The 23180-nt window shown below is 30.3% G+C and overlaps 7 protein-coding genes across 11 annotated transcripts; 3 read left to right on the forward strand and 4 right to left on the reverse strand.

Annotated features, from left to right (window-relative positions):
- Positions 1-1489: 1489 nt before the first annotated feature.
- Positions 1490-9401, reverse strand: LOC139099436 (uncharacterized). Of its 2 annotated transcripts, XM_070651889.1 has the most exons (5): positions 9183-9401; positions 2465-8636; positions 2377-2401; positions 1880-2301; positions 1490-1782 (listed from the first exon to the last, which is right to left on the reverse strand). In XM_070651889.1, exons 1-2 carry the CDS (start codon positions 9186-9188, stop codon positions 6861-6863), a joined length of 1782 nt encoding a protein of 593 aa, XP_070507990.1. In that variant the 5' UTR covers positions 9189-9401; the 3' UTR covers positions 1490-1782; positions 1880-2301; positions 2377-2401; positions 2465-6860. The 2 variants fall into 2 exon arrangements, with proteins under 2 accessions (XP_070507990.1, XP_070507989.1); XM_070651888.1 differs by having other exon boundaries at positions 1490-2301.
- Positions 1568-3916, reverse strand: LOC139099314 (uncharacterized). Its single transcript, XM_070651738.1, has 3 exons — positions 3899-3916; positions 2377-2401; positions 1568-2301 (listed from the first exon to the last, which is right to left on the reverse strand). Exons 1-3 carry the CDS (start codon positions 3914-3916, stop codon positions 1568-1570), a joined length of 777 nt encoding a protein of 258 aa, XP_070507839.1.
- On the forward strand, positions 3928-6819 carry LOC139099444 (ectonucleoside triphosphate diphosphohydrolase 5-like). Of its 2 annotated transcripts, XR_011545309.1 has the most exons (3): positions 3928-5176; positions 5984-6177; positions 6591-6819. XR_011545309.1 is itself a non-coding variant. In XM_070651898.1 (2 exons), the coding sequence occupies exons 1-2, from the start codon at positions 4007-4009 to the stop codon at positions 6068-6070; spliced, it is 1257 nt and encodes a 418-aa protein (XP_070507999.1). In that variant the 5' UTR covers positions 3928-4006; the 3' UTR covers positions 6071-6819. The 2 variants fall into 2 exon arrangements, 1 of the variants encoding a protein (XP_070507999.1); XM_070651898.1 differs by having other exon boundaries at positions 5984-6819.
- A 157-nt stretch (positions 9402-9558) lies between the features above and the next one.
- Positions 9559-13028, reverse strand: LOC139099434 (uncharacterized protein CG7065-like). The gene is made up of 5 exons (XM_070651883.1): positions 12837-13028; positions 12426-12699; positions 11606-12328; positions 11268-11482; positions 9559-11088 (listed from the first exon to the last, which is right to left on the reverse strand). The coding sequence occupies exons 1-5, from the start codon at positions 12849-12851 to the stop codon at positions 9622-9624; spliced, it is 2694 nt and encodes an 897-aa protein (XP_070507984.1). The 5' UTR covers positions 12852-13028; the 3' UTR covers positions 9559-9621.
- A 211-nt stretch (positions 13029-13239) lies between these two features.
- Positions 13240-13749, forward strand: Sap30 (SIN3-associated polypeptide 30). Its single transcript, XM_070651739.1, has one exon. It carries the CDS (start codon positions 13240-13242, stop codon positions 13747-13749), a length of 510 nt encoding a protein of 169 aa, XP_070507840.1.
- Positions 13750-13959: 210 nt separating this feature from the next.
- On the reverse strand, positions 13960-22566 carry LOC139099435 (gastrula zinc finger protein XlCGF26.1-like). 3 transcript variants are annotated; one of them, XM_070651884.1, is made up of 7 exons: positions 22443-22566; positions 21867-22317; positions 21591-21648; positions 21117-21230; positions 20761-20984; positions 20137-20706; positions 18667-19961 (listed from the first exon to the last, which is right to left on the reverse strand). In XM_070651884.1, exons 2-7 carry the CDS (start codon positions 22284-22286, stop codon positions 19374-19376), a joined length of 1974 nt encoding a protein of 657 aa, XP_070507985.1. In that variant the 5' UTR covers positions 22287-22317; positions 22443-22566; the 3' UTR covers positions 18667-19373. The 3 variants fall into 3 exon arrangements, with proteins under 3 accessions (XP_070507988.1, XP_070507985.1, XP_070507987.1); XM_070651886.1 differs by having other exon boundaries at positions 21867-22339; positions 22443-22483; XM_070651887.1 differs by lacking the exons at positions 18667-19961; positions 20137-20706; positions 20761-20984; positions 21117-21230; positions 21591-21648 and adding an exon at positions 13960-15482.
- LOC139099455 (dynein intermediate chain 3, ciliary-like) lies at positions 16976-19218 on the forward strand. The gene is made up of 4 exons (XM_070651913.1): positions 16976-17954; positions 18128-18280; positions 18349-18545; positions 18788-19218. Exons 1-4 carry the CDS (start codon positions 16976-16978, stop codon positions 19145-19147), a joined length of 1689 nt encoding a protein of 562 aa, XP_070508014.1. The 3' UTR covers positions 19148-19218.
- Positions 22567-23180: the final 614 nt, after the last annotated feature.

The following is a 23180-nucleotide window of genomic DNA, read 5'->3' on the forward strand; positions in this document are numbered from 1 at the left end:
AAACCAAATTTGGCTTTTCCGACTAATTTTTCATCCCAAATATGGAAATCGAGACCAAATTCGACTTTTCTGAATGATTTTTCAACCTAAATATGAAAATCGAAGCCAAATTTGGCTTTTCCGACTAATTTTCCATTCCAAATATGGAAATCGAGGCCAAATTCGGCTTTTCCGAGTGATTTTTCATCCCAAATATGAAAATCGAAGACAAATTCGGGTTTTCCGAGTGATTTTTCATTTCAAATAAGAAAATTGAAGCAAAAATAAGCAGAATTAGCTGGAATTCGGATTTGTAGGAGTTATTTTTACATTATTATAAGAAAACTAAGGTGAAAAATTACAATTTTAAGATTTTTAACCTTAATTTCACATACTTTACAAGAGAATTTAACAAAATAATCCTTGGAATATTTTATGAAAGTACAGTAAGTACAGTACAATACTTACAATACTTACTGTACTTGTATGAAAGTACAGTAAGTATTGTACTGTACCTACTGTACTTACTGTACTTGTATGAAAAGTACAGTAAGTACAGTAAGTACAGTACTGTACCACTGGAGTGTCTGACCCTTGATAATTAGAACACGGTTCAATAATGAAAAAAAAAAAACGATTATAAAAAATCCAATGACTGCCTATAAGAACGAGAGTCGTTATTTTTTTTAAAATTCTGATTTTCCCGCACTTTTGTTCGAATGACTTTCGAAATTCTTCGAAAATGTTAATTTAAATATTATTAACAAAATCTCAATGTACACGCTTAATCAGTGTGTTTTCATGACTCTAATCACTTTCTTCATATTTAATAAACTTAAGGAAATGCTTCTAATCATCTTGAAGCTTCGAATTAAGGAAATTTTCTCAAATTTTCACTTTTGCAAAATTTGTAAACAAAAATGTTTGTTTACAAACACAATTTGCAAACAGAAATAATTTATGCAATAAATCTCTTAGAATAGACAAAATATGGTTAAAAAATACCGTTATGTGTTATTTAATATCGGTTAATATGAAATGAAATGCAAATATTGAGATAAATTAGCATTTAAAAGAGGAAAATATTTTCAACCGTCATTTTTTATTTGAAAAAAGTATTACTTCGAAATTTTGATTTCGAAGAATAAGAACCAATTTCGAAAAATAAGAACCGTCGGCAGCCATTGGTAAAAATTTTTAATATCATTCCGAAAACTACGTTGAAATAAATTCGGTAATCTCAGTTTTAAATAAATTAATTTGACCAATTGTATTTTATTAAAAAATTCAAAATTTGATTCGAAGAATCGGGTCATTTCTTAATATATTTTAACAAGGCAAATCAGCAAAATACTTAAGATAATTCCGGAAAAATGGCAAGCCTATAGTATATCTAGGTATAGTATATATATCTATACTTTTTTGCCAGTTTCGACTCCAATCAGCATCACTAATCTGAAATACTTGATTTATTTTAAAATTAATTTTTTAAAAAAAAATTAAACTCAAATTTTCAATTTCAATTTTTTTTTTTATTTCAAAATAAAGCAGTTTAATCTTAATTTTGGGTTAAAACTAGTTTTAACCTTCAATTTTTAGGTTTTTTGGGTGTTGTTGCCACTTTAGTTGTTTTTTTCTTATTTTTTCTTGCATTAACTTTATGTGATTTTCCATTTTCCAGTTGTTTCTTGATTTTATTTTTCTTCTTTTTATTATTTTTCTTTTTATATTTTGTCGTTTTTCCACCAGTGCCTGAAGTTTTTGTTGTGATCACATAACTGTCAGATTTCTTTGTTGTCTTAACTGTTTTAAACGTCGAAATAGGCCCAAATGTCGGTTTGTATGAAGAAGCAGTGGAATTTTGAATATTCTGTGATTTTACTGTCATTTTTGTACTCACCGTAAAAGTCGTTTGAGCAGATTTTACTGTTGTTGTTGGAAGTATTTTGGTTGTTGTTTTAGAGTTTGTCATTGTGGTCGTTGGTGATGTTGTAGATGAAGCAGCAACAGTTGTTTTAGTTATTGAAACAGTAGACATTGTTGACTGTGGCTGTGTTGTAGAAGTTGTTGAAGGCATTGTTGTCGTGGATGTCGAGGTACTTGTTGTTGTTATAGTTCCGACATTAGCAGGTGCTACAGAAAATCCAACAATTGGATCAGAAATTTTGCTTGATGTTACTGAACTTAGTTCAGATTTTGCGGTACTGGTTGTTATTATAGGTAATTTTGTCGTGTTGGATGTTCCGTAATAGTCATAATTGTAGTCATTTTCGTAGTTGTATCCATTATAATCGTTATAGCCATTGTCATTGTAGGCATAGGCTGATTTAAAATTTTTTTTTGAAGGATTAAACAACGTTTTATTTTTTGGTTTTAGTTTTAAAAGTTTTTTCTTACCTTGACCATTTGAATTATATATTTCCTAAAATTTAATATATTTTAGTTTATAATGTCTAAAAATTTTAATATATTTTTAATTTCTAACCATCAGAAAAATAATGAAAAATATAAAGTTTTTAATCCTTTTCATCACTTCGACACGTTTTATTTTTCACTTTACTTTAGACATTAAAATGAGATAAAGAATTGATATTTTTGTCAAATCAACAACTTAATTTATAATAAAATTTTATATCATTTGAAGAAGTCATTAACAAATGCGAAATAAATTGAGTACTTTTAAATTCATTTTCACTCAATTAGTGAGTTTTGTCTAATGACCTATTTTGTTTGGTGTCCGAAATAACATTTTTTAAAAACAGTTCGAAAATTTTGTTTTATTTATTTCGAAACTTTTGACGGTTTTTACTTAAAAATGCGGTTATTTAATTAACCGACCTGAATCCTACAGGATCTCGTTTCGTAGGTCTGGAAGCGACTTATTAATCAATTACTGATAGCTAGGTCAAAAATGTGCTTAACTCCCTCGATCAATAACACGAGGAATTTTGTAATTTTTTAAAGATAAGACCAATCTCTATAACGTGTACTACACCTTAACTACACAACAATGGCCGGATTTCAAAGATTTTGGATGAAAGTTTTTAGTCAGAATTCCTTACAAATGCTATCAAAAACTCGAAAGATTATTAGAATAGAAACTCTATTTCTGCTCATTTTGTGACACACTAGTGTGCCTTATATCAAAGTTTAAAAATCACTGGTATTCAAATAATTCTTCAGTTTAAATGCTAATCAGATATTCAAAAAGGTGAGAAAAAATCCTCAATTTCGGATTATCCACTTCAGTTTTTTATAAATATTAATTATTTAATTAATAAAACAGATTATTAAGACTTATAAATAATTCAAAAGCTATGTTTTATTGTTGTAAAATCGTTGAATTTTGAATTCAGATCAAATGGAAAAGAAACTTAAACAATGCGTCGAAAAAACTTATAATTTAAATATAAGTCTCTGGCCTTACGTAAAAACAAAGTTCCGTTAAATTCCAAATCATTTCTCAATATATTTTTAAAAGTTAAATGATTTTACTTCGGTTTTTTGCGCTTGCAAATCAATCGATACCGGAATAAACCGATGATATCGAGTTAAGGATTCAAACTAAAACATTCTACGAGGTCTGGTTGCTGAGATCTCGCCCTTTATCCAGCTAGCCAAAGAAAGTTTTATTTAGTACATTTAGAGCGAGTTAAAAATAATTTGATTTAAATTATGGTCATTCTAAACGCATCCGATATACACACTAAATTAAAATAAAAATTGAAACACGAAAATTGCATCATCAATTTAGGAATTCTCTTTTATGCTTTCGTCACAATCCACACACGCAAGAAAATGACATAAGAAATCATCTGCTATAGTGAGCAATGTATTGAAAAAAACGCGAGATAAACCGGTTGTGTGTTTTTTATTTTATACATGCAGATTCAATAGAAATATATTTAAATTATGTTACTGATATCGCGTCATACATTTTTGTATTGTGTTTTTCAGTCTAAATTCGAGAGCTGATAAGTCAGGTTGTCCGTATTTAATGTTGTGAATTAAAAAAAAGCGATTAAAAATGCAGAAAAAAACAATTTTTGCTGTGTCAATTTTCACAATAGCTGTAATATTAGTAGCATCAATTGCCGTCTACTGCTACATTATTGCAAGTCGTACAAGTTTATTAGAAATTGAAGACGAAAAAGACGAATTAAAACATATGTATGGAATTGTGATTGATGCGGGCTCCACAGGCACTCGAATACTCGCATTTGAATTTGAAAGAAATGGAACTGAATTGAATTTATTGAGTGAATTTTTCAAACAGGAAAAACCAGGTTTGTCATCATTGTTACCGCAAGAAGCAAAAGAACAAATTAAAAAATTATTGCTTGATGTTGAGGAATTTATTCCTGAAGAATTCAGAAAATCGACACCATTAAAATTAAAAGCTACTGCAGGGTTTAGACTCATGGATCCTGAGAAGTCTGAGGAAATTCTGGATGCAGTTCGCGAAGTCTTCAGGACGTCAAAATTCATGCCGATAAAAAATGCAGTTGAAATTATTGATGGAAATGAAGAAGGAATAAGTTCATGGTTTTCTATAAATTATTTAAGGAATTTGTTGACATCTGATAATAAAGTTACAGCACTTGATCTTGGAGGAGGTTCCACGCAAATTGCATTCGAGATTGTCGATGATATTCCTGAAAATTTGGTTGAATTTTCACATAAAGTTCAAAATTTTGACGGTGAAACGGAACTTTTTGTCAAAAGTTATCTTGGATTAGGATTAATGGCACTAAGGCATGCTGTTATCACCGAAAACGCTTCAGAAGATCAACAAAATGTTGACAGTTATTGTATAAATGCAGACGCTCGTCCATTTGAGTGGACATATCAAAACATTGTGTACAAAATCACTCCAAAATTTACCGATAACTCAACATTCGATGATTGCTTAATAGCTATAAGAAAAATTGTGTCAAAATTGCTAACGCCAAAGATTCCAAGTCTTCAAGGTCAAACTATAAATGGATTTTCATATTTTTATGATCGGTCAGTGGACGCTAAACTGATAAAAAAGAACGACGAAGGAGAAGAAATTGAGATTGAAAAGTTTCGACTGAAAGCTTTAGAATATTGCGAAAATAAACCAAATAAGGATCCATGGATGTGTCTTGATTTGACATTTATATCTGTGCTGTTACAAGATGGATATGGATTGAAAGACGATAAGAAAATTAAGGTGAGATTATTTAAAATGTAACAAAACCAAATAATTAATATTAAATTGGCATTAAACTTATTTTTGGTTGGGGTTCAAGAGTGTAAAAATTAGTCATTAACTAGTTAGAACGTGTTATTTTTCTCTCTGGAATGTATACTAAATGCGTAGACAAACGTTTTGCTATATACCTGTAATGTTTAGTGGATCAAGGAGCAAAGTTTGAATAACACTGGTTTTGCCTATTCGGTCCAATAAAGATATCCGAGATCCATTAATAAAAGGATTTCTTAACTTTTTATAAGAAAATATAATCTTTTAATAAATATGTTTTTTTAACTTCAATATGCTAGGGTTTTGGCCATTTTTTCCCTAACAATATACCGAATTAACATATATTGTTTATTACAAAATTTAAGTTTTTATGATATATAAATATTTCTTACAACCCTGACACTATAAAAAAATTTTTATCGCAAAACATAGATTTGCTAATAAAATGATTTCATTTAAAATACCGCTTTAGCTTTAACCAAATAATTTAAATATATAAATTTAAATGAGTGCATAACGTGTTCACTAATAGTAAACAAATATCAATTTGGAATTTTAATGTATAAATTTCATATTGAATTTTAACTAATGGTTTTTTTGTGCTGATTAACAATTAATGATTGTAGATTTCAGAGTTGACAGAACTTCATTTTTTAGGGGCCTTTTTTGACCAGGCAACCATGGAAGATCTTTAATTTTCTTTACATTATCTTTAGGATAACTTTAGAAAATTTTTGGAAAAAATTATTATTTCTTTTTTCTATTTATTTGTAGCTTTTCACTAAAATTGAAGGTCATGAGGCAAGCTGGGCACTTGGAAGCTTCTTACAAGATTATTTATCGCAAAGGAAGAGACATTGATAACAGCTTAGTTCAATATAATGAGTTACCTAATTGTTAACTAATTAAACGTTAATTTTGAGCAGTCATCTTTCATTCTGTTTTAAGTTACAATCATTAAGTTTATAGTAGATGTTGTATTCAGTAGAATATGGCTGTCATATCGTGCTTTCTTAATTCTGACAAACTCTCGACATCCAGATCGAGAGACATGTTGATATCAATCCCATTTCAAAAATTACTCCTGACTCTTAAAAAGGTAGAAAATGAGGAATCCTGAAAGCCTAAACACGTCTTTGTATTGAATTTTCAAAAATTTCAACTAATTCAAATATATAGTTTAGGTCATCTATAAGCTCCACCTTTTTTTTATAAACGTCAAACTTCCTAGCTTTTTATGTACTAAAATTTGTTAAACTTTGAGATTTGTTTGTTATTATGTAAATCTCAATAGAAACCCAACTAATCGTTAAATTAAATTCTTCCCACCATGCTTGATGGGGGATCATTCTAGTTCAAATATAATTGAATGATTTTTAAGTAAATAAATTTTTGTTATGATTGTTTACGCCTCAATAGCAATAAGTAATGTAACAGATTCGGTTATGATCTTAATTGTTCATCTGATTGAAAGAAATCCTAAAATCTAAGATAAAGTAAAAATTATTCTACAAGCACATGCAGACTGAACTTGTCAATTGAAATGGAATTTAAAATTCCAAGTCAATAAAAAAATTGAATAAATTTTATGATATTATTTAGATAATAAAGCCAATAGTTTTATTATTTCTGTGAACTTAATTTTCAATGCTTACATGTCAACATTTAATAAGTTGATACCTCGTAAATGATTAGTCCAATAGACAGGATCAGTTTCCAAAACATCAGAATGATCAATATGAATTAAAAGTGGAATTTTAAGTGTTCGACTGCATCGAACTTCATAATCAAACATCTTAAATCCTCGTCCATCAAACTCATCGACTGAAGCTTTGTTAATAAAATTTGCAAATCCAAAATTGCGTGATTTTTTCAACTTTGCATTATGACAAATTCGAATTCCTGTAATTGTAAATTGAGACTCAAAAAGCTTTGCAAGTTCCCTCAAATAAAATGTCGTTTCGGTCATTCGCTTTTCGAGATTTGTTAGGAATAAGCTTTGCGGTGCACCAGGAACTTCTGCAATAGTTGGCTCCATAATGGCACTTCCGTTCATAAGTTTTACACTAGATATTCTGACATAACTTCCGTCCATGTAAATTTCCCTTAAATTTTCCATCATTTCGATTTCCTTCTCGTCCATAAGAATTATGTAGACAATTTTGGATGTCATTTTTGCAACATAATCTGTGGCACGGAAACATCCAACAATGCCGCGCAATTTACCCATAAAAAAATCGAGAATTTCTGGTATTCTCATTGTTAATGGAACATTTTCTAGTTGTATTGTTGGCAGCATGTGATTCAGTAACTTTTCAATTGTTGCTTTCTTTTTTTTAGCTATTGAGTTGTGATCAATCATGAATCTGGGATTATTAGATGAACCATCCTGTCTCATTGGATATTTTGAACTTGGCTGATTTTGCATCATGCCTGAATTCGTTGGCTGCATGCCTTGGTTCTGGAAGTTTTGACCTTGAAGATTGAAACTTTTACTTGGTGATCCTGAAAATTGCTCACGATGATCAAATGATGGCTGTCTGAATTTTGGATGATCCACAAACTCTTCCACTGGTCCTGGCTGATCAAACCTTGATGTTTTGCGTCTCATTTGCATGTCTGGTGGCCCTTGCATTCTCCATGGTGGAATTGGATCATTGTTTGTATCAAATTCATTTTGATCAAACTGTCTTGGTGGTTCATAGCCTTGTGAGCTACTTGCATGAAATCCCATTGATCGGTGACTGACTGACTCATGCCGGTCATGTTCAGGACGATCATAATGCTTGTAATCATCATCATCACTATCCTTTTTGGATTCAATTCTTTCAACACTTTTTGTTCTGACTTTTTTGGATGGTGGATAGTCGCTTTTTGTTACTCCAAATTTCCTACGAACTTGCTCAATTTTCCACTTAATTTCCTCATCATGGAGCTCGCGAATTCTGTCCACAAAAAACTCACACCATTCATCATGGAAGTCATAATCCGATGGATCTTCTCCACGCTTTGTTAGTTCATCTGCTTTTCGATTCCAAAACAACTGCCATTCCTTTTCATAGAACGGATGAGATTCGGGATCACGTAAGTGATCCTTTAACTTATCTTCGAGTTTCTTAATTTCTTCATCAATTGCTGACTTGTATGCAGGATTTATACTGCTTTGTGGCTGCTCCTCACGATTAATATCGGAGAATTTAGGTGGTTCTGGTGGATTCAATGGTCGCTTTCTTTGCATTGGCATTTGCTGACTACCTGAAGCTCTTGGAGCTTGATAGTTTGGTTGTATAGGTCGATTTCTGGCTGGTTCATTTGCACTGAATCTGCTCATATTAACATTAGAAATCATGTTTTGAAATTGCGGATTTGATGGATGAAAACTTCTTGGTGGAGGTTGAATATTTCGAGGATTAAAGTAATTTCGTGGCTAAAATGTGTAAGAGACAATAAATGTTTATAATGTGTTATTTATTGAGATGATAATGATGATATGTGCTGTAAGATTAAATTGATATTAAGTATTGATATAGTTTTTATTTTTCAATAAAATTTTATAGTTAGCAAAAAGTTTGATTAAAGAACCATTTGAGAGATGGCATTGATTAAAATTGATCTGTATTGACCAACGAAATAAAGAAGTCTGGTTTGATTTTTATTATAAAAATTAAATTAAATCAAATCAATTTGCTTTGAGCAATGAGCTACTATTGCTTTTGAGAGCAAGTTTCATTGATATAAGATATTATCTAGAATTTTTGCACCTTAAATTAAAGATAAGGGTTTCTAAATCCTTTTTTTTAAATTATCAAACTAATTTTTTAAAATTATTTTAAATTATTATTTAAAGAAATAATAATTATTTGAATTATTTCTGATATTTTTAGTATTTTAATTAAAATAAAATTTACTATTTTAATTATTTACTTTTGATAAATAAGAAAATTATCCAAAATGTTGTACATTCATTACTTACATTCATGTTTTTTATGTTTTTAATTAATAAATTTTCAATATTCAAAAATTTGGTCACTTTTGTTCTTATTTTTCATACTCAATTGATGGATTCTTAATTATTTAATACTTCCGTCTGTTCCTTGATTTACTCAAATTCAAATTAAACAAATAATTTCTCAAAATAATGTTCTACAAACTTCAAATAAAACTCAAAGTTTAAGTTTATGAATCTTAATTGATGTAAATAAAAATAAGAAGAGTTTTTTTTTGTCGTCGACACAAAAAATGATGCAAAAATTTTGCATCATTTTTTGAAATCTAACGGAAAATCCTTGCATTTTGAGCTAAAAACGAAGAGATAAACTTAAATAAAAATCTAAATTAATACTCAAAAATTTCTGATTTTATTATTACTTTTTATTTAATCTTAATTTTTTTAGATCATTCAAAATTCTTCTTTATTTTATTCTGGTTGCGTCTGCCTTTCCATCTTCCTTTCGATCACCCCTACTCCTCCGCCTTTGTCTTCTCCCTGCATCTAAACTATCTTCTTTTTTATCCCCAATATTCTTATCATTCTTCTTCTTCATAAACATTGCTTTTAACATTTCAATCTCTTCAGGTGCAGCTTCATCCTTTCCCATTTCCTTTAACGTCTTCTTAATGTTAATCATGACTTCATGCTGTCCGATGAGTTTTATAATTTCATTGACTGCCTTTTCAACAGCTTTTGTCTTATTTTGTGTAATTAAATGTGCCATTTGCATTCCGATAATTTTTTCCTTTACAGTTTCTATTAAAATTAAATTTTCATTTTCAAATAAAAGTTCGTCGGATGATTTTGAATGTTCGCGTTCAAATGCGATCGATTTTGAGAGTAGGTCTAAAACTTTTTGAGCTAAAAGACCCAGTTCTGTCTCTAGTGATGTGAGAAGTCTGCAAGTCGTGATTAAAGTTGTTGGTTCATTTGATCTAGGTGGTGATCTTTTAGGCATTGTTCTGTCGATAGGTTCACGACGCTCTATTAAAATTGGTTGAGGTTTTGGACGTTTGTTTTGGTCAATTCCAACTTCATGAAGAAATTTACTATAAATTTTCTTTTCTTTTGTAAAAGGAACTTCTTTTGGAATCTTTGGAGCTGATTTTCGGAAGTCCTCATCAAACGAGTCATTGTCTTTGTCATTATCGTTGTATCTTCCTCTTCTGTTACTTAACGACCTATCCCTGTCATTTCGACTCCTTTTCGGCTCAAGATTATCTGATTTTTCACCAACATCATCTTTTGTCAAACCTAAATTCCTCCTTATTTGATCAACCTTCCATTTCACTTCATCTTCATGAAGTTCCCGCATCCGTCGAACAAAAAATTCACACCACTCATCATGAAAATTGTGGCTTGTTGAATCCTCACCACGCCTTGACATTTCATCAATTTTCTTATTCCAAAATAATTCCCATTCAACCTTATATTTTGGATGTGAGTCTGGATCTCTTACATATTCTCTCAATTTATTTTCCATTGCTTTTTTTGCATAATCAACAGCTGACTTGTATTCTTCGAGGACATTTTCTGGAACTTTTCGCTTTCGTCTAACACTTGCTGGCAATTCAAGTGGTTCACGCGGTGGTTTCGGCTCATTTTCACTTTCCCATTTCGGATCATTTAATTTGATTCCTTCAAACAGATAGTCTTCAACATTTGAAATGTCATCAATGGTTATATGCTTTTTCATGTTGATACTTTCAGAAATGTCGGGTTTAGTTTCATGAAAATCATTACCTTCATAGACAAATGCTGACGATCGACCGGATTTGACTTCAATTCGTGAGCAAATTGTATTTAAGATTTTTTGGCGAAATTCTAAATCTTCGTTAAATCTACGGAAAGCTTGAAGTTGTGTCATGATGGATTCGAAGTGTTTTGACTGTTGAATATGAAAAAAGTTATTTGATTAACTGGTTGACTACGATTTTTACTAAGAAGAAAGTTCAAAATCAGTTTGAAATTGAAGATTCTTTTGGTTCTAAGACTTCCTATTAAATAGTCTCAAGGATCAGTTTTTAAGGATTTTGGCTCACTATTTATTGAATTAGTTAATCTTACCAAATAATTGATCCTATGAGTTTGTGATACAAGATGCTTTTCAATAGTTCTTGGATCACATCGCTTATCGCATAGTACACAGAAGTAAAGCTGCTCTCTTGCTTTTGAATCTAATACCTCAACAACGTATTCTAACGCGACTAAAGGCTGTGTAATTGATGAGATAATAAGCTCAAACATTGGTTTATGGTTGTAGTTTTTTTCGTTTACTACTTCTGTAAATATTAGGAAAATTGTATTTAAAATCATGAAATCTATTTTATCAAATTATATATTTAAATATATAAAATCCTACTTGAAAAGAAAGAAGCAACTTTGAATTACAGATCACAACTTACCCCTCAAATACTTCTCCTTCTGATACTTTGTCTTGCCAGGTAATGAGTCTTCGAACAGTTTTAAGAAATATTTATGCTTCTTCCCAGCTAAATGAGTCGGAACATTTTTGTCTGGCAGGCAGTTTATTTTGCAAATTTTACATGAATATATACTAGTTCCATTATCTTCTTTCCTCACTAAATCAAACAAGTCTTCAAATTTAGGTTTGATTTTTGGTTCACCAATATCTGGAAATTTTTCAATTTTTGCTCTTTGTTCATTTGTTGAGCTTGATGCTGGCTTTGATTCACGTCCTGAACTTCTTGGCTTCTCTTTTAAGCTATTTAAATCTCTGGATGCACCTCTTGAACTGAAAGAATCTTCCCTTGATTTTTGTGAAGAACTTTTTACATCCTGTTCTCTTCTTCTTTCATCTCGAATCCTTTCATTTCTACTTGACAGTCGTTCATCAAATGCATTTTGTCCACTTTCCCAAGCTGAATTGTAAGAACGGCTGGTTGATCTTTGTTGACTTGATGATCCATAATCAGATCTCTGTTGGTCAGATAATCTATAATTTGTGTCCGATTGACGGTCTAATGTGAAGTTTGATATCTGACTTCTTGAATCAAGATTAAAACGCATCATATCTTCAGAAGATCTAATGGATGTCAAATTACTGGTGAAATTTGATAGCTGAGAGTTGCATGCTGTATTTGAGTTGTTTTGATTGCTTATGGCATCTGAAATGAATATTATAATTGAATTATGATGAATATTATAACATGTTAATAGACAGCACAACTTTTCATATTTCGATAATCATTATGTACAACTCACCATATCCCGAGTATCCACATTGTCTATTTTGCAGACCCAAATCATTCCGTTCATTATTCCTCTCATTTCTATACCACCCACTTTCAAAATCGCTCTGATTGCGCTGATCAATTGTAAAATTATTGTTTCTACCTAACTCGTTTTGTAGTTGGTAGATTGCCTGCTGAATTCTACTTGATGGATCGTCAAATGGATCACTTTGTTGATTTATATTTGATGATGAATTCATCATTCGTTGAGGTGAAAATGCTCGCTCATTATATGGCAATCGGGACTGAAAATTTGAGAATTAATTTTAAGTTTTTTAAATATTGAGTTATAACATTTTGGGAAATTGTGCAAACTTTTGGGTTACTAGACTGATATGAACCTGAAAATTTATCATAAATATTTTGCATAGTAATAACTTACTTGTCGATTGTTCATTTTCTGTATTTATGAATTTTCCTGTATTTAAATGGTTTTTATTGCCAAACGATTAGTTGATTTTAAAATATAGCCAATTATTTTCCTCAATCTTCCTTAATTCCTTCTAAAATCATTTTCAAAATCCCCAAAAATTATCAACAATTCTCAAAAACTTTTTTTCTTTTCTAAAAAACTTTCAAATATTTAACAAGCCGCATGAAAAGATGCTAAAAAAAAGTTTCGATAGTCGACCTCAAAATTTTTTTATCAACTTCATCCCCCTTCAGCTGTTTTCATCCAATTATTTTTTCTTAGATCTAATAAAACAGTAAACAATCGAAGCAAAAATTTTAAAAACTTTAAAAATCTCTGAAAATTAACAAAAAGACTGTAATTTTATCAAAAAATGAACGGAATTGACTCGAGTGATGATAATGAAAAGATGGAAAATGAAGTTTGTTGTCTGATTGACGACGGTGTAAAGTGTAATCGTATAGCAGGAAATGCATCGTTTTCAAAACGCATTCAGAAAGGAATTAGCCAGCGGAAAATGAAACTTTCACTTGATGCACTTGCACGAAGTCAATTTATTTGTGACTATCACAAGTCAAAGATCCAAAGTGCAAGGTCAATGAAGAGGCATCAGCGAACGACAATCAGTCGAGATTCGGATTCTGGAAGTGATTCTGAGTCACCAGAAGTTGACTTTTATTCTCTTCAAGTGCAAACATTAAGAAGATATAAAAAGTACTATAAAGTCAGCACACGTCCAGGTCTCAATAAGGCACAACTTGCTGACATAATTTCAAAACATTTTATGACAATTCCAGTTAAAGAGAAGGAAGTTTTGGCTTACTTTATCTACACAGTGAAGCATTCAGGACAAGTTCAAAATAATACGAAAGGATTGGATTAATGAAAGCAGTTGGAAGTGATCTTTCATATACCACAAACATTTCTCATTAACAGAGTGAAGATTTAGTAGAGAATATAAGAATTTTATGTTTATAAGTTTGCCTCAAAATAAAAGATTTATGCAGATAGAATTTCGTAAAAAAAAATTAAGTGCACATTTTTGTATTTTTAAAATTGTCAAAAAAATATATATAAATGTTTATTATTTTAAGTCAATTTTTATTTTGTTGGTGAAAATCAACAGTTGAATAATAAATGTGAAAAAATTTGAGAAAATTTGTTTATTTTTCATTATTAAATTTAAAGAATTGTTTGAAAATTTGAAGGATATTGTATCATGATGAATAAACTCAGTCCCTGGACTCTGCTCAATGTACAGTTCTTGATCTTTGTCTTCAGACTTGAATGTTATCAGTCTCAAATTTTAAGGAATCTCCAAAAAATCTTTAATGTCCTGTTAAATGATCTTAATCCTCATATTGCGGCAAAAATTACCACTTATGAAACTCTAACAGGCTTGAAATCCCCACCATGAACTCCTTTAACATGCTTTGTTGCATTTGCATAGTCAAAGAACGTCAAATCACATTTTGGACATCCATAGGGCTTTTCCATTGTATGAGCTGATCGGACATGATACTGAAATCCACTTGAGTATCTGAATGCCTTGTCACAATGAGGGCATTGATATCGGGATGAGTTTTGATCATGAGAATAAAGATGACATTTGAGTTGATAATTTGTTCTGAATTTTTTGCTGCAAAATGTACATTCAAAATTATGAGGAGTCATGTGTTTTTGATGGACGATTTTTGTATGCTTTCTAAGTCTTTCAAAGTTTTTGAATGATTTACCGCAATGACATTTTGCAACAACATCTTTATCCTTATGGATATGATTCACATGTGACTCAAGAACTGCACGCCTATTAAAAATTGCTCCACATTGATCACAAATCAATCTTGTTGATGTTGTGTGACTTTTCATGTGTGCGATCATATTTTGCTTTGTTTTTGTACTTAAATTACAGATGTCACAAAAGAGGACATCCCGATTATCATCATGATGATGATTTTGAATCAGATGAGTCTTCAGGACTGAAAATGTATTGAAATGTAAGCCACAGTAAAGACACATCAGGATTCTATGAGAATGATCAGTTTTATAGTGTTTAAATAAATCATTTAAGTTCCAAAATATTGTAGAGCAGATTATACAGCTGAATCTAGCATTTGTGTTGTGATATTTGATTGTATGAGTTACAAAGCTAGGATAATTTGAGCTGATTATTCCACATTGGTTGCAAAAGTTCTTATATCGTGATTTGTGAACTGACTTTAGATGTGAATTCAACTCAATGATATTTTCAAATGTTTCCTTACATTCGCTTTCATTTTCTGTGCATTTCCAATTATAATTTGTCCATCTTAGTGCGGAGTATTTTAATTCAGTTTCTGGAACTAAACGACCATTCCTCATCATTTCAGTAGGATGAATGCTAAGTTGAAGAAAATTGTCGGAAAATTTGCAATCATTTTCATTTCTATATATTAGATCAAGATAATCTTCTTTTGGTGCCGATTGAGTGCTTTCTTCCTGTTTAATTGATGCTTTTTGGGATTTTGAAGCTTTTGCTGTCTTTTTGCATTTTGTATTGTTTTTGTTGCATTTTTTCGATTTTTGGTTTCCCTTTTTTTTCTTGGATGTTGTCTTTTTAGAATATTTGTTTGGTATCTGGAAATAATTTGAAATTAAATATGTTATAAGATTTACATTTTGGTTTTATAAAATATTTTTTTGCAAGTTTGTAGAGTACAGTTTTTTTGTATGGTAAATAGCATTTATTATGCTTAATATTAATATTTTATTTTCTAAAATTTAAAACGTAATACGTAAATTTGTTATATAGTATAACTAAGCTATAATAATAATTTTGTGATTCACAAATGCTTAAATATTGTATTTTCATCGAGAATACACATCCATAAAAAATTTTGGCTCCATTGGATCAGTAGAAGTAGTCGGAATTCAAACGCAATATCTGATCAAGACAGACAGACAGACAAAAAAACAAATTAAGAAAAACTAGGTAAAAAAACGAGATAATAATAGGGTGGCCAAAGGATTTTCGCAAAAAATCGGGACACTTCTAAGTTTGGCAATATTGAATACTCTTTTGAGGTGCTTTGAGTCTTAATATTCAAAGAACTAGTTAATTTACGATAAAAACTTGCAAAAAAGTATAGAAAATAATGGAAATTCCGAAAAAAATATTTTCAGTCCTGGGCTTGAACCCAGAGCTTCCAAACGAAAATATTCAAAATTTGTCAAAAATTCCAATATTTGCATGGAGATTTCAACTTGTTGAAAAATCGGGACATTTTGAGGCTTTGTTGGGAAAAATATATCAGGTAATGTTTCGAAAATTTTAGTTAGAGTTACTTACAAATTTTTTTAATTTTCGGCCTGTTTGCTTTGACAAATTCCGAAGTGTTCTCGATTTTTACGAATTTCTGTACAAAGTTTAGATCATAGCTTTCAAATGAATCTTTAAACGCCTATTTATGAATTTTTTTAATAACAAAAATTATTTTTTAGTTTAAGCACTAAAAGTTATTCATTTTTTTAGAGCTTCAAGAACGTAATTTAACTACACGTGGTAAATAATAATAATATATATCAAACGAAAGCTTATTAACAAAGTAAAATTGATAACCGATGTTAACCGCGTTGAAACAAAATTGACTCGCTCAGATCATCATATTTTAAAACATTTGTTATCACATATAAATGATGAACTTTAAGTTATTTTGTATAGCGAAAACTTCATAATGATTTTATGAATTGAAAAAATAACGTAGCATGCAACAAATTTATTGTTTATGAGTGCTTTGCTGTGCACACAATCACAAGAATATTTTTTCAATTTTCTTTGGTCATGACTTATAAATAACTATGCTCTGAAGTGCATTGATCAAACTTTTGCACATTTTTCACTGTAATTCATTGCACTTTTATTCATTTTCATTGACGCTTTCGTTGAGTTCAATAGTAAAACTTTCTTTTATCCTCTTGTTCATGTCAGAAAGTAATAAAGAAGTTTTATTTTGTAAGAGTTAATTTTACGTGTATAGTAAAAAAATTGATTTTCTCAAACAATCAGCTGATTGACGCATACTACTTTTCTGTATCCTTGACCTACGCAAAGGTAAATCATTTAGACCATCATGATGATGAGACGTTTGAGAGAAAAACTTCAGAATTTTGATGAACTGATTGTGACATTAGAGAATGCAAAGCCTCCACCACAGCCCAAAAAAAAGGATCGTAGTGGACTATTTGACACTGGAATTCAAAATTGTACACAAATTTGTGGAATTTATGTTACAACTGATAATCCAACACTTAGATCGACAGGAATTAATCATGTTGAAGGTGGATGGCCACGCGATATAAATAGACTTGATGATGAACAGACATCGCGGTATCGTAAGAAGCAGGAAAAAGATGAGCAATATGTAATTCAAATGAAAGGATTGATAAAAGCATGTGAACATGCAATTTATCAGAATAACGCAGTAAATTTATATGAAACATATTTTGAGGATATGGAACAAATCGATTTAAGGGAAGAATACTCGTCAAAAACATTGAATATGTTTCGCGATAAAACTCCACGAATGGTTAAGAAAGTCATTTGGAATCCCGAAGATGGTACACATTTCACATCAGCACATAGTGGAGAACAATCATATTATCATTATTTACTTGGCGAGGAAAATACATTACACATATGGGATATCGAGTATCCAAAAGCTCCCGTTCGAACACTTGATGCTCATTCACAGTCGCAATGCTTCGAATATAATCCAAAAGAGATAACAAGTCTTGTGACTGGAATGATAACCGGACAAATTGCTTTATTTGACATAAGATCCAGCAGTAAATTTCCATCAGTAATATCGCATCGTGAAAATTCTCACAAGGATCAAGTCAATGCTGTAACATTTTATTGCTCAAAATCTAACATGGAATTCTTTTCTGGTGCATCATCAGGTGAAATATTCTGGTGGGATTTAAGATATTTGGATAAACCGATTGATGTTTTATTATTGTGTCCCGAGGAGCTGCAAGGTGTTGTTAAAACGGAAGAAAAGGCATTCGGCGTATCTGTTTTGGAGTATGAAAGCACAATTCCCAATAAATGTAAATTATTCCTTTATAGCTTTGAGAGTCTTCGGATTCAATCACACAAATTAAGACTTAAAAATTTATCTGAGTATTAATTTGAAATCAATCAAGAATTTTGAAATTGAACTTTATATCTAGCATATATTTGGTAAAATGCAAAATCTAATGATTGATTTTTTTTTCATCAGACATGGTAGGCACTGATCATGGTGTTGTTTATATATGCAATAAACGATTTAAAACACCATCTGATAGAATATATTCAAGAGTTCAATGTTATAAGGGAGCAGTTGCCGCAGCACAACGAAATCCGTCATTTCTAAAATTCTTTTTAAGTGTTGGTAATTATTAGAACTATTCAATAGTCATATTCTTGCTATAAAATCAATGACAATGATATTATTTGTAGGTGATTGGCAAGCAAAAATTTGGTGCGAAGAGTTGAAGGATAATCCAATATTTTGGACAAAGGAATATAATTCTGAATTGAGTTATGGATGTTGGAACTCTGTTAGATGTGCCAGCTTTTATTTATGTCGTGTTGATGGAGTATTTGATGCGTGGGATGTGACACATCGAAGTGATAGACCTGTGTTGTCAACTAAGGTAAAGTGCTTTAATTGCTATATCGGATTTCAATCGGTGTCGAAAAGTCCCAAAACAAATTATTGGATTCCAAGTTATAATGATAAAAGTACATTTAAGCTAGACATTGACATGACAATTATTTGACATTAACTAGTTTTTGCTCATTTATGTTCTCTCGTGACTCATTTGAATACTAGAAGTCTTTAAATTGATTCCATGTTTTTATCAATCATAATTTTTTTTTTCATTTATTAATAAAGATATCAGATGCAGCCCTAACATACTGTGCACCTCATAAAGAGGGCAAATTGGTTGCAGTTGGAACAAAAAGCGGAAATATCCATTTACTAGAAGTTTCAGAAAACTTGGCAACATTTACTGCGAATGACAGGCCTGCGATGGCTGTAGTTTTGGATCGTGAAACGCGCAGAGAAAAACTCCTCGAAAATAAGCAACGTGAATTAAAATTAAAAGAAAAGGAGATGGAAAGAGAACAAATTCGATTAAAGTTAGGTTTGCCAGATCCAGAAGAAGTGGAAATGAATTTAGCAAATGATCTGGCTAGACAAGCGGAAGTGACATTCCATTTACAAATTGATCAATTAAAACAGCATGTTTAAGAATGCTTGATTAAGGCATTCCACAGAAATTTGTGATAAATTTGATTCTAATAAAAAAATATTTAAATAATATTGAGGATGCTTTTGCTTTATTTTGTCTTAAGATAAATATTGTGGTGCATGTACAAATCAGTTTCGAATTGAATTTTAATTTTAGTATATATTTCTCATACTGCACCGTTCCAGTCCTGAAGAAACTGATCATTGAGCGTAATAATAATTCAACTTACTGTAAAAAATAATTTAATAGTGTTTTAACACTAGCATTAAGATCCTCCGAATTATCATAAATTTTTGCCATCAAGAACTTAAAAACGTTTCTATTTGGCGGAGGTAAAGTAAGATTAAAATACACAAACATGTTCAATAAAACTTCGAGTGCCTTAAAAATATTGTTAAATTGATAAAAGTGTTCATTAAAACAAACTAAAAATTTGTTTTTAAAATTCTCAAAATTTTCTCCATAAGCAATGATTGTTGGAAGGAAATTATAATTTGAGTCTTTTAGCTTTTTCTTCCACTCATTCATTTCAGATTCTTGAGTGCTTTCATTTTTCACGATTAATACCATAAATTTAAATGATTCCAATATTGACGGCCTCCATTTTCCACTTTCGTAAAGAAAAACATGCAGCCCAAGAAGTAATGCTACAATTTTTGCAGTCTCTGATAAGTCTTTGTATTGAATCAGCTTGGATTTTACGAATTGGTTCGAAATATTTGCTAATAAAATATCGAGTAACATTGGTGCCATCGATTGCCATTTTTCTTTAAAATTGTTAGTTGATTGGCAATGTTGGAAGTCGGAGTTTAGCTGGAAATTAAAAAAAAAATTTTTACTTGGGTGACACTTTAATTTATCTTTTAAATTTCTTTATGGATTTATCCTCGCGCCATTCCATTAATACGGCGACGTATTGGTGACTTAGCAAGCACACTGTGCCTAATAATTAAGGAAGAAAATACAACAAAATTCAAAATCATTTTACCAGCATATATCCATCAGCCCTAGTATATGCCATATATTCACTCAATATCTTCGATAAATTTGATTCCATTCCTATAATTTTATGTTTTCTGCATTTTGAACTGATTTTCCAATGAATATTTAACTTGTCAAACTTTCCATTTGGATTGGTCCTAACATACTCATCAGAGTAAATTTCTTCTGAACTAAAAGTCACTTCTTCTTTTTCATCATCATTTGACATTTCCTGTTCAAATTTTCGCTTTTTTGTCATGCATTCCATTTGATCATTCTTCCTAAATGTTCTCAATGAATTGTGATATTTTGAATACAACATTCCGGATGGCTTGATATCGTCGCAAAAGTATGTCTCACTAAGTTCTTGTGGAAATAATTGTCGAATTTCATCTGCCAATCTTTTAAAATCTGACTTTGTTAATTTTGTTTTTCGTGTGATAAAGTAGTTGACAATAATTTCTACAAGCTTCCTCTTTTCCTTTTTTAAGAGACTAGATTGTCCATTGAAATGTTTTTTGAATGAAATTCCAGCTTCTGTGGAGTTAAGGATGTATGCAATTCTCAAAGCCTCAAACTGAAATTATAGAATATAATTCAATTTATTGTAATCTTTAAATTTATAACTTACTCCATCCTTTGATGATTGCTGTACGATTTGAGAATCTCTTGACGCTGAATCTTTTTGAAATATTTTTCTAGATGCAGTATTGTCATCCTCAGCTAAGTATTTATTTTGCCAAATTTCGTAGCTTTGAAATATCTTTTTTCTGATTCCAACTGGATAATTCCTTAAAATTTCATTCATATCGGTTTGATTTAGAGATTTAAAAACATCAAAATCCACTTTTTCTTCTAAAATATACAAGAAAATATGGAAAACATTTGAAATTTTTCAAATTTAATCAAGATGAAAAATATTTACATTAAAATATGAATTTTATTTCCCCAGTTATCCCAGTTGTTACATTTGGAATTATAACATACCTTTAAATAAATGCTTAAGGCATTCAAATCCCATTTCGCACAGTGCTGTATTAACTTGAGTTGCTTCATATTCATCATACAGACAGTTCAGATCATTCTTAATCAATTGTCCGGCTGAAAATGTATAAAATTAACGATTAACCAGTTTTAAATAGTTTTTTGTCATAAGAAAAAAGAGCATGATCTGTGGCAACATATTTAAACATACAAACTAATTAGCAGAAAGGAAGCCGACTTTTTTGGGCAAATAAATCTCTTTTTGAGATAATAGGATTCTTAGTCATTTTTGATTCATTATTCCAAGCTTTTTATACCTAAAAATTTAGAAAAGGTGCCGTTCAATCAAATTATAGAGTAATTGAAACTATAAATAACGGTTCCTGCTTTAAGATCACATCGCCCGTACTATTAAGTACTTTCATACTCTTTATATGACATGATTGCATACTTGAACCTGAATATAATGATGCTTACCTGAATATATTTTCAATGAGTTATCATTTCTATTCTGATCAGCAACCAACAATTCAAACTATAACAAAATTTTTCATATTAGATCTTCACAGATTCACTTTAATTAAACATATTAAAAATCATGATTTTTCTATCAATATCAATTATAGTCAATAGTAAGCTTAATTTATGTTAAAAAATTTTCACAATTATCAATGGTCTTTGATGATAAGAATCAAATGTAATATAAAATTATAGTTTACTTCTTTAAGGGCTTTGAATGTACATAAAACTCACCGTTTCGTGCTCATCATCATTGTCTTCCATTAAATCATTTGACTCATCATTAAAAGTTCCAACATCATAAGAGTTTCCAAAATCTTCTTCGATATTTTCTTCCTTTTCAACCTTTATGTCTTCACAAATATTTAAATTTTTGTCGCCAAAATTTTCAACTTTAACATCAACTGTATTAAATTCAAAGCTAACAGCCTCAAATTTCTTTTGATTTTCAATAATTTCAAGATAAAATGAATGTGAATTGTTTAACTTTTTGAAGCAATTTCGGCAACAAAAATTGTTTGCCGTATAAGAACAAGATGTTAATTCAATATTGAACATTTCTCGCAATTTCTTTTCGATTTTTAGGCTTTCATTCTCAATTTTTAATAAATCATTGAGGTTTCTGGATGTGTTGCATAGTCTACAGGTGTCCATTATGATAATTGGTTTTTTAAATTAAAAATCACTGAAAAAAATTTAACAAAATGCTATATTAATACATAAATAAAATCTTTGAAAATATTAAACTATTCTAAAGTTTCTAATCTATTATTGACTTTTCAGTAATATAAAAGATTTCTATAAACAAACCTTTTCTTAAAAATGTAAAATTCAGCACACTAATAACGTTTCATAGACGTCAAAGTAATATGCTGTAATTGTTTGCTATATATCAATAAGTCAATATAACATTAAATATAAAAAAACTATATTTATGCAGAAAATTTCCTTTTTTATGAATATAAATTTAATTCTATTTGTCTTGAAAGTTTCTCTGTTTACATTCACGAAAAAATAAAAAATCGAGAGAAAAAACTAGAGAGAAAGAGAGCTCTCATGAGAATAACTCACCCAAGGAATTGTTGGAATTTTTTTTGAAAATGTGTTCTGCAACAATCGACCGACCGATTTGTATCATGGTAGCTTTTGTGTTTACACCTTGATCAACGTTTAGGAAATTTTATTATTAAGACTTAAACGAACCTCTATAGCACGGATATTTTGCGAAAGTTTTCTGATCACCCTAAATTTGATAGAATATCCTAGTAATTACTAAATAATGTAAATCGTTAAACTTTTTAGTAAATTTGGTTCGTCAATGAGTAATTTCTGACCAAATGCAACGGAAATTTTTCGTTTTGCTCATCATTAAGTTCTGATCGTTCTAATTTTTATGGCCACTGAAATTTTTAAAGCAATTTTCATAACAGTGCATTTGAGCGGAGAAATTCATTTTTCTTGGAAAACATTGGCTGTTCAGGCCATTGGATTTATAGCGTTATTTGAGTTTCTTGACTATTGGAAGTTTAACGAGTGCGGATTCGCCGA

The sequence above is a fragment of the Chironomus tepperi genome, unplaced genomic scaffold, assembly GCF_022539635.2.
Source record: "Chironomus tepperi strain 1889 unplaced genomic scaffold, CSIRO-AGI_Ctep_v1 contig_467, whole genome shotgun sequence".
In the NCBI taxonomy this organism is placed as follows: domain Eukaryota; kingdom Metazoa; phylum Arthropoda; class Insecta; order Diptera; family Chironomidae; genus Chironomus; species Chironomus tepperi.

Coding starts and splice junctions, on each gene's coding strand:
- LOC139099455 (XM_070651913.1), top strand. CDS start 16,976: ATGATGATGAGACGTTTGAGAGAAAAACTTCAGAATTTTGATGAACTG. Junction 17,955..18,127: donor AAGCACAATTCCCAATAAAT/GTAAATTATTCC, acceptor TTTTTTCATCAG/ACATGGTAGGCACTGATCAT. Junction 18,281..18,348: donor AAAATTCTTTTTAAGTGTTG/GTAATTATTAGA, acceptor TATTATTTGTAG/GTGATTGGCAAGCAAAAATT.
- Sap30 (XM_070651739.1), top strand. CDS start 13,240: ATGAACGGAATTGACTCGAGTGATGATAATGAAAAGATGGAAAATGAA.
- LOC139099434 (XM_070651883.1), bottom strand. Junction 12,329..12,425: donor ATGTGGATACTCGGGATATG/GTGAGTTGTACA, acceptor TATTCATTTCAG/ATGCCATAAGCAATCAAAAC. Junction 11,483..11,605: donor GAAGGAGAAGTATTTGAGGG/GTAAGTTGTGAT, acceptor TAATATTTACAG/AAGTAGTAAACGAAAAAAAC.
- LOC139099435 (XM_070651884.1), bottom strand. CDS start 22,286: ATGGACACCTGTAGACTATGCAACACATCCAGAAACCTCAATGATTTA. Junction 21,231..21,590: donor CTCATTGAAAATATATTCAG/GTAAGCATCATT, acceptor ATACATTTTCAG/CCGGACAATTGATTAAGAAT. Junction 20,707..20,760: donor AGCAATCATCAAAGGATGGA/GTAAGTTATAAA, acceptor CTATAATTTCAG/TTTGAGGCTTTGAGAATTGC.
- LOC139099444 (XM_070651898.1), top strand. CDS start 4,007: ATGCAGAAAAAAACAATTTTTGCTGTGTCAATTTTCACAATAGCTGTA. Junction 5,177..5,983: donor AAGACGATAAGAAAATTAAG/GTGAGATTATTT, acceptor ATTTATTTGTAG/CTTTTCACTAAAATTGAAGG.
- LOC139099314 (XM_070651738.1), bottom strand. Junction 2,302..2,376: donor ATATAATTCAAATGGTCAAG/GTAAGAAAAAAC, acceptor ATTTTAAATCAG/CCTATGCCTACAATGACAAT.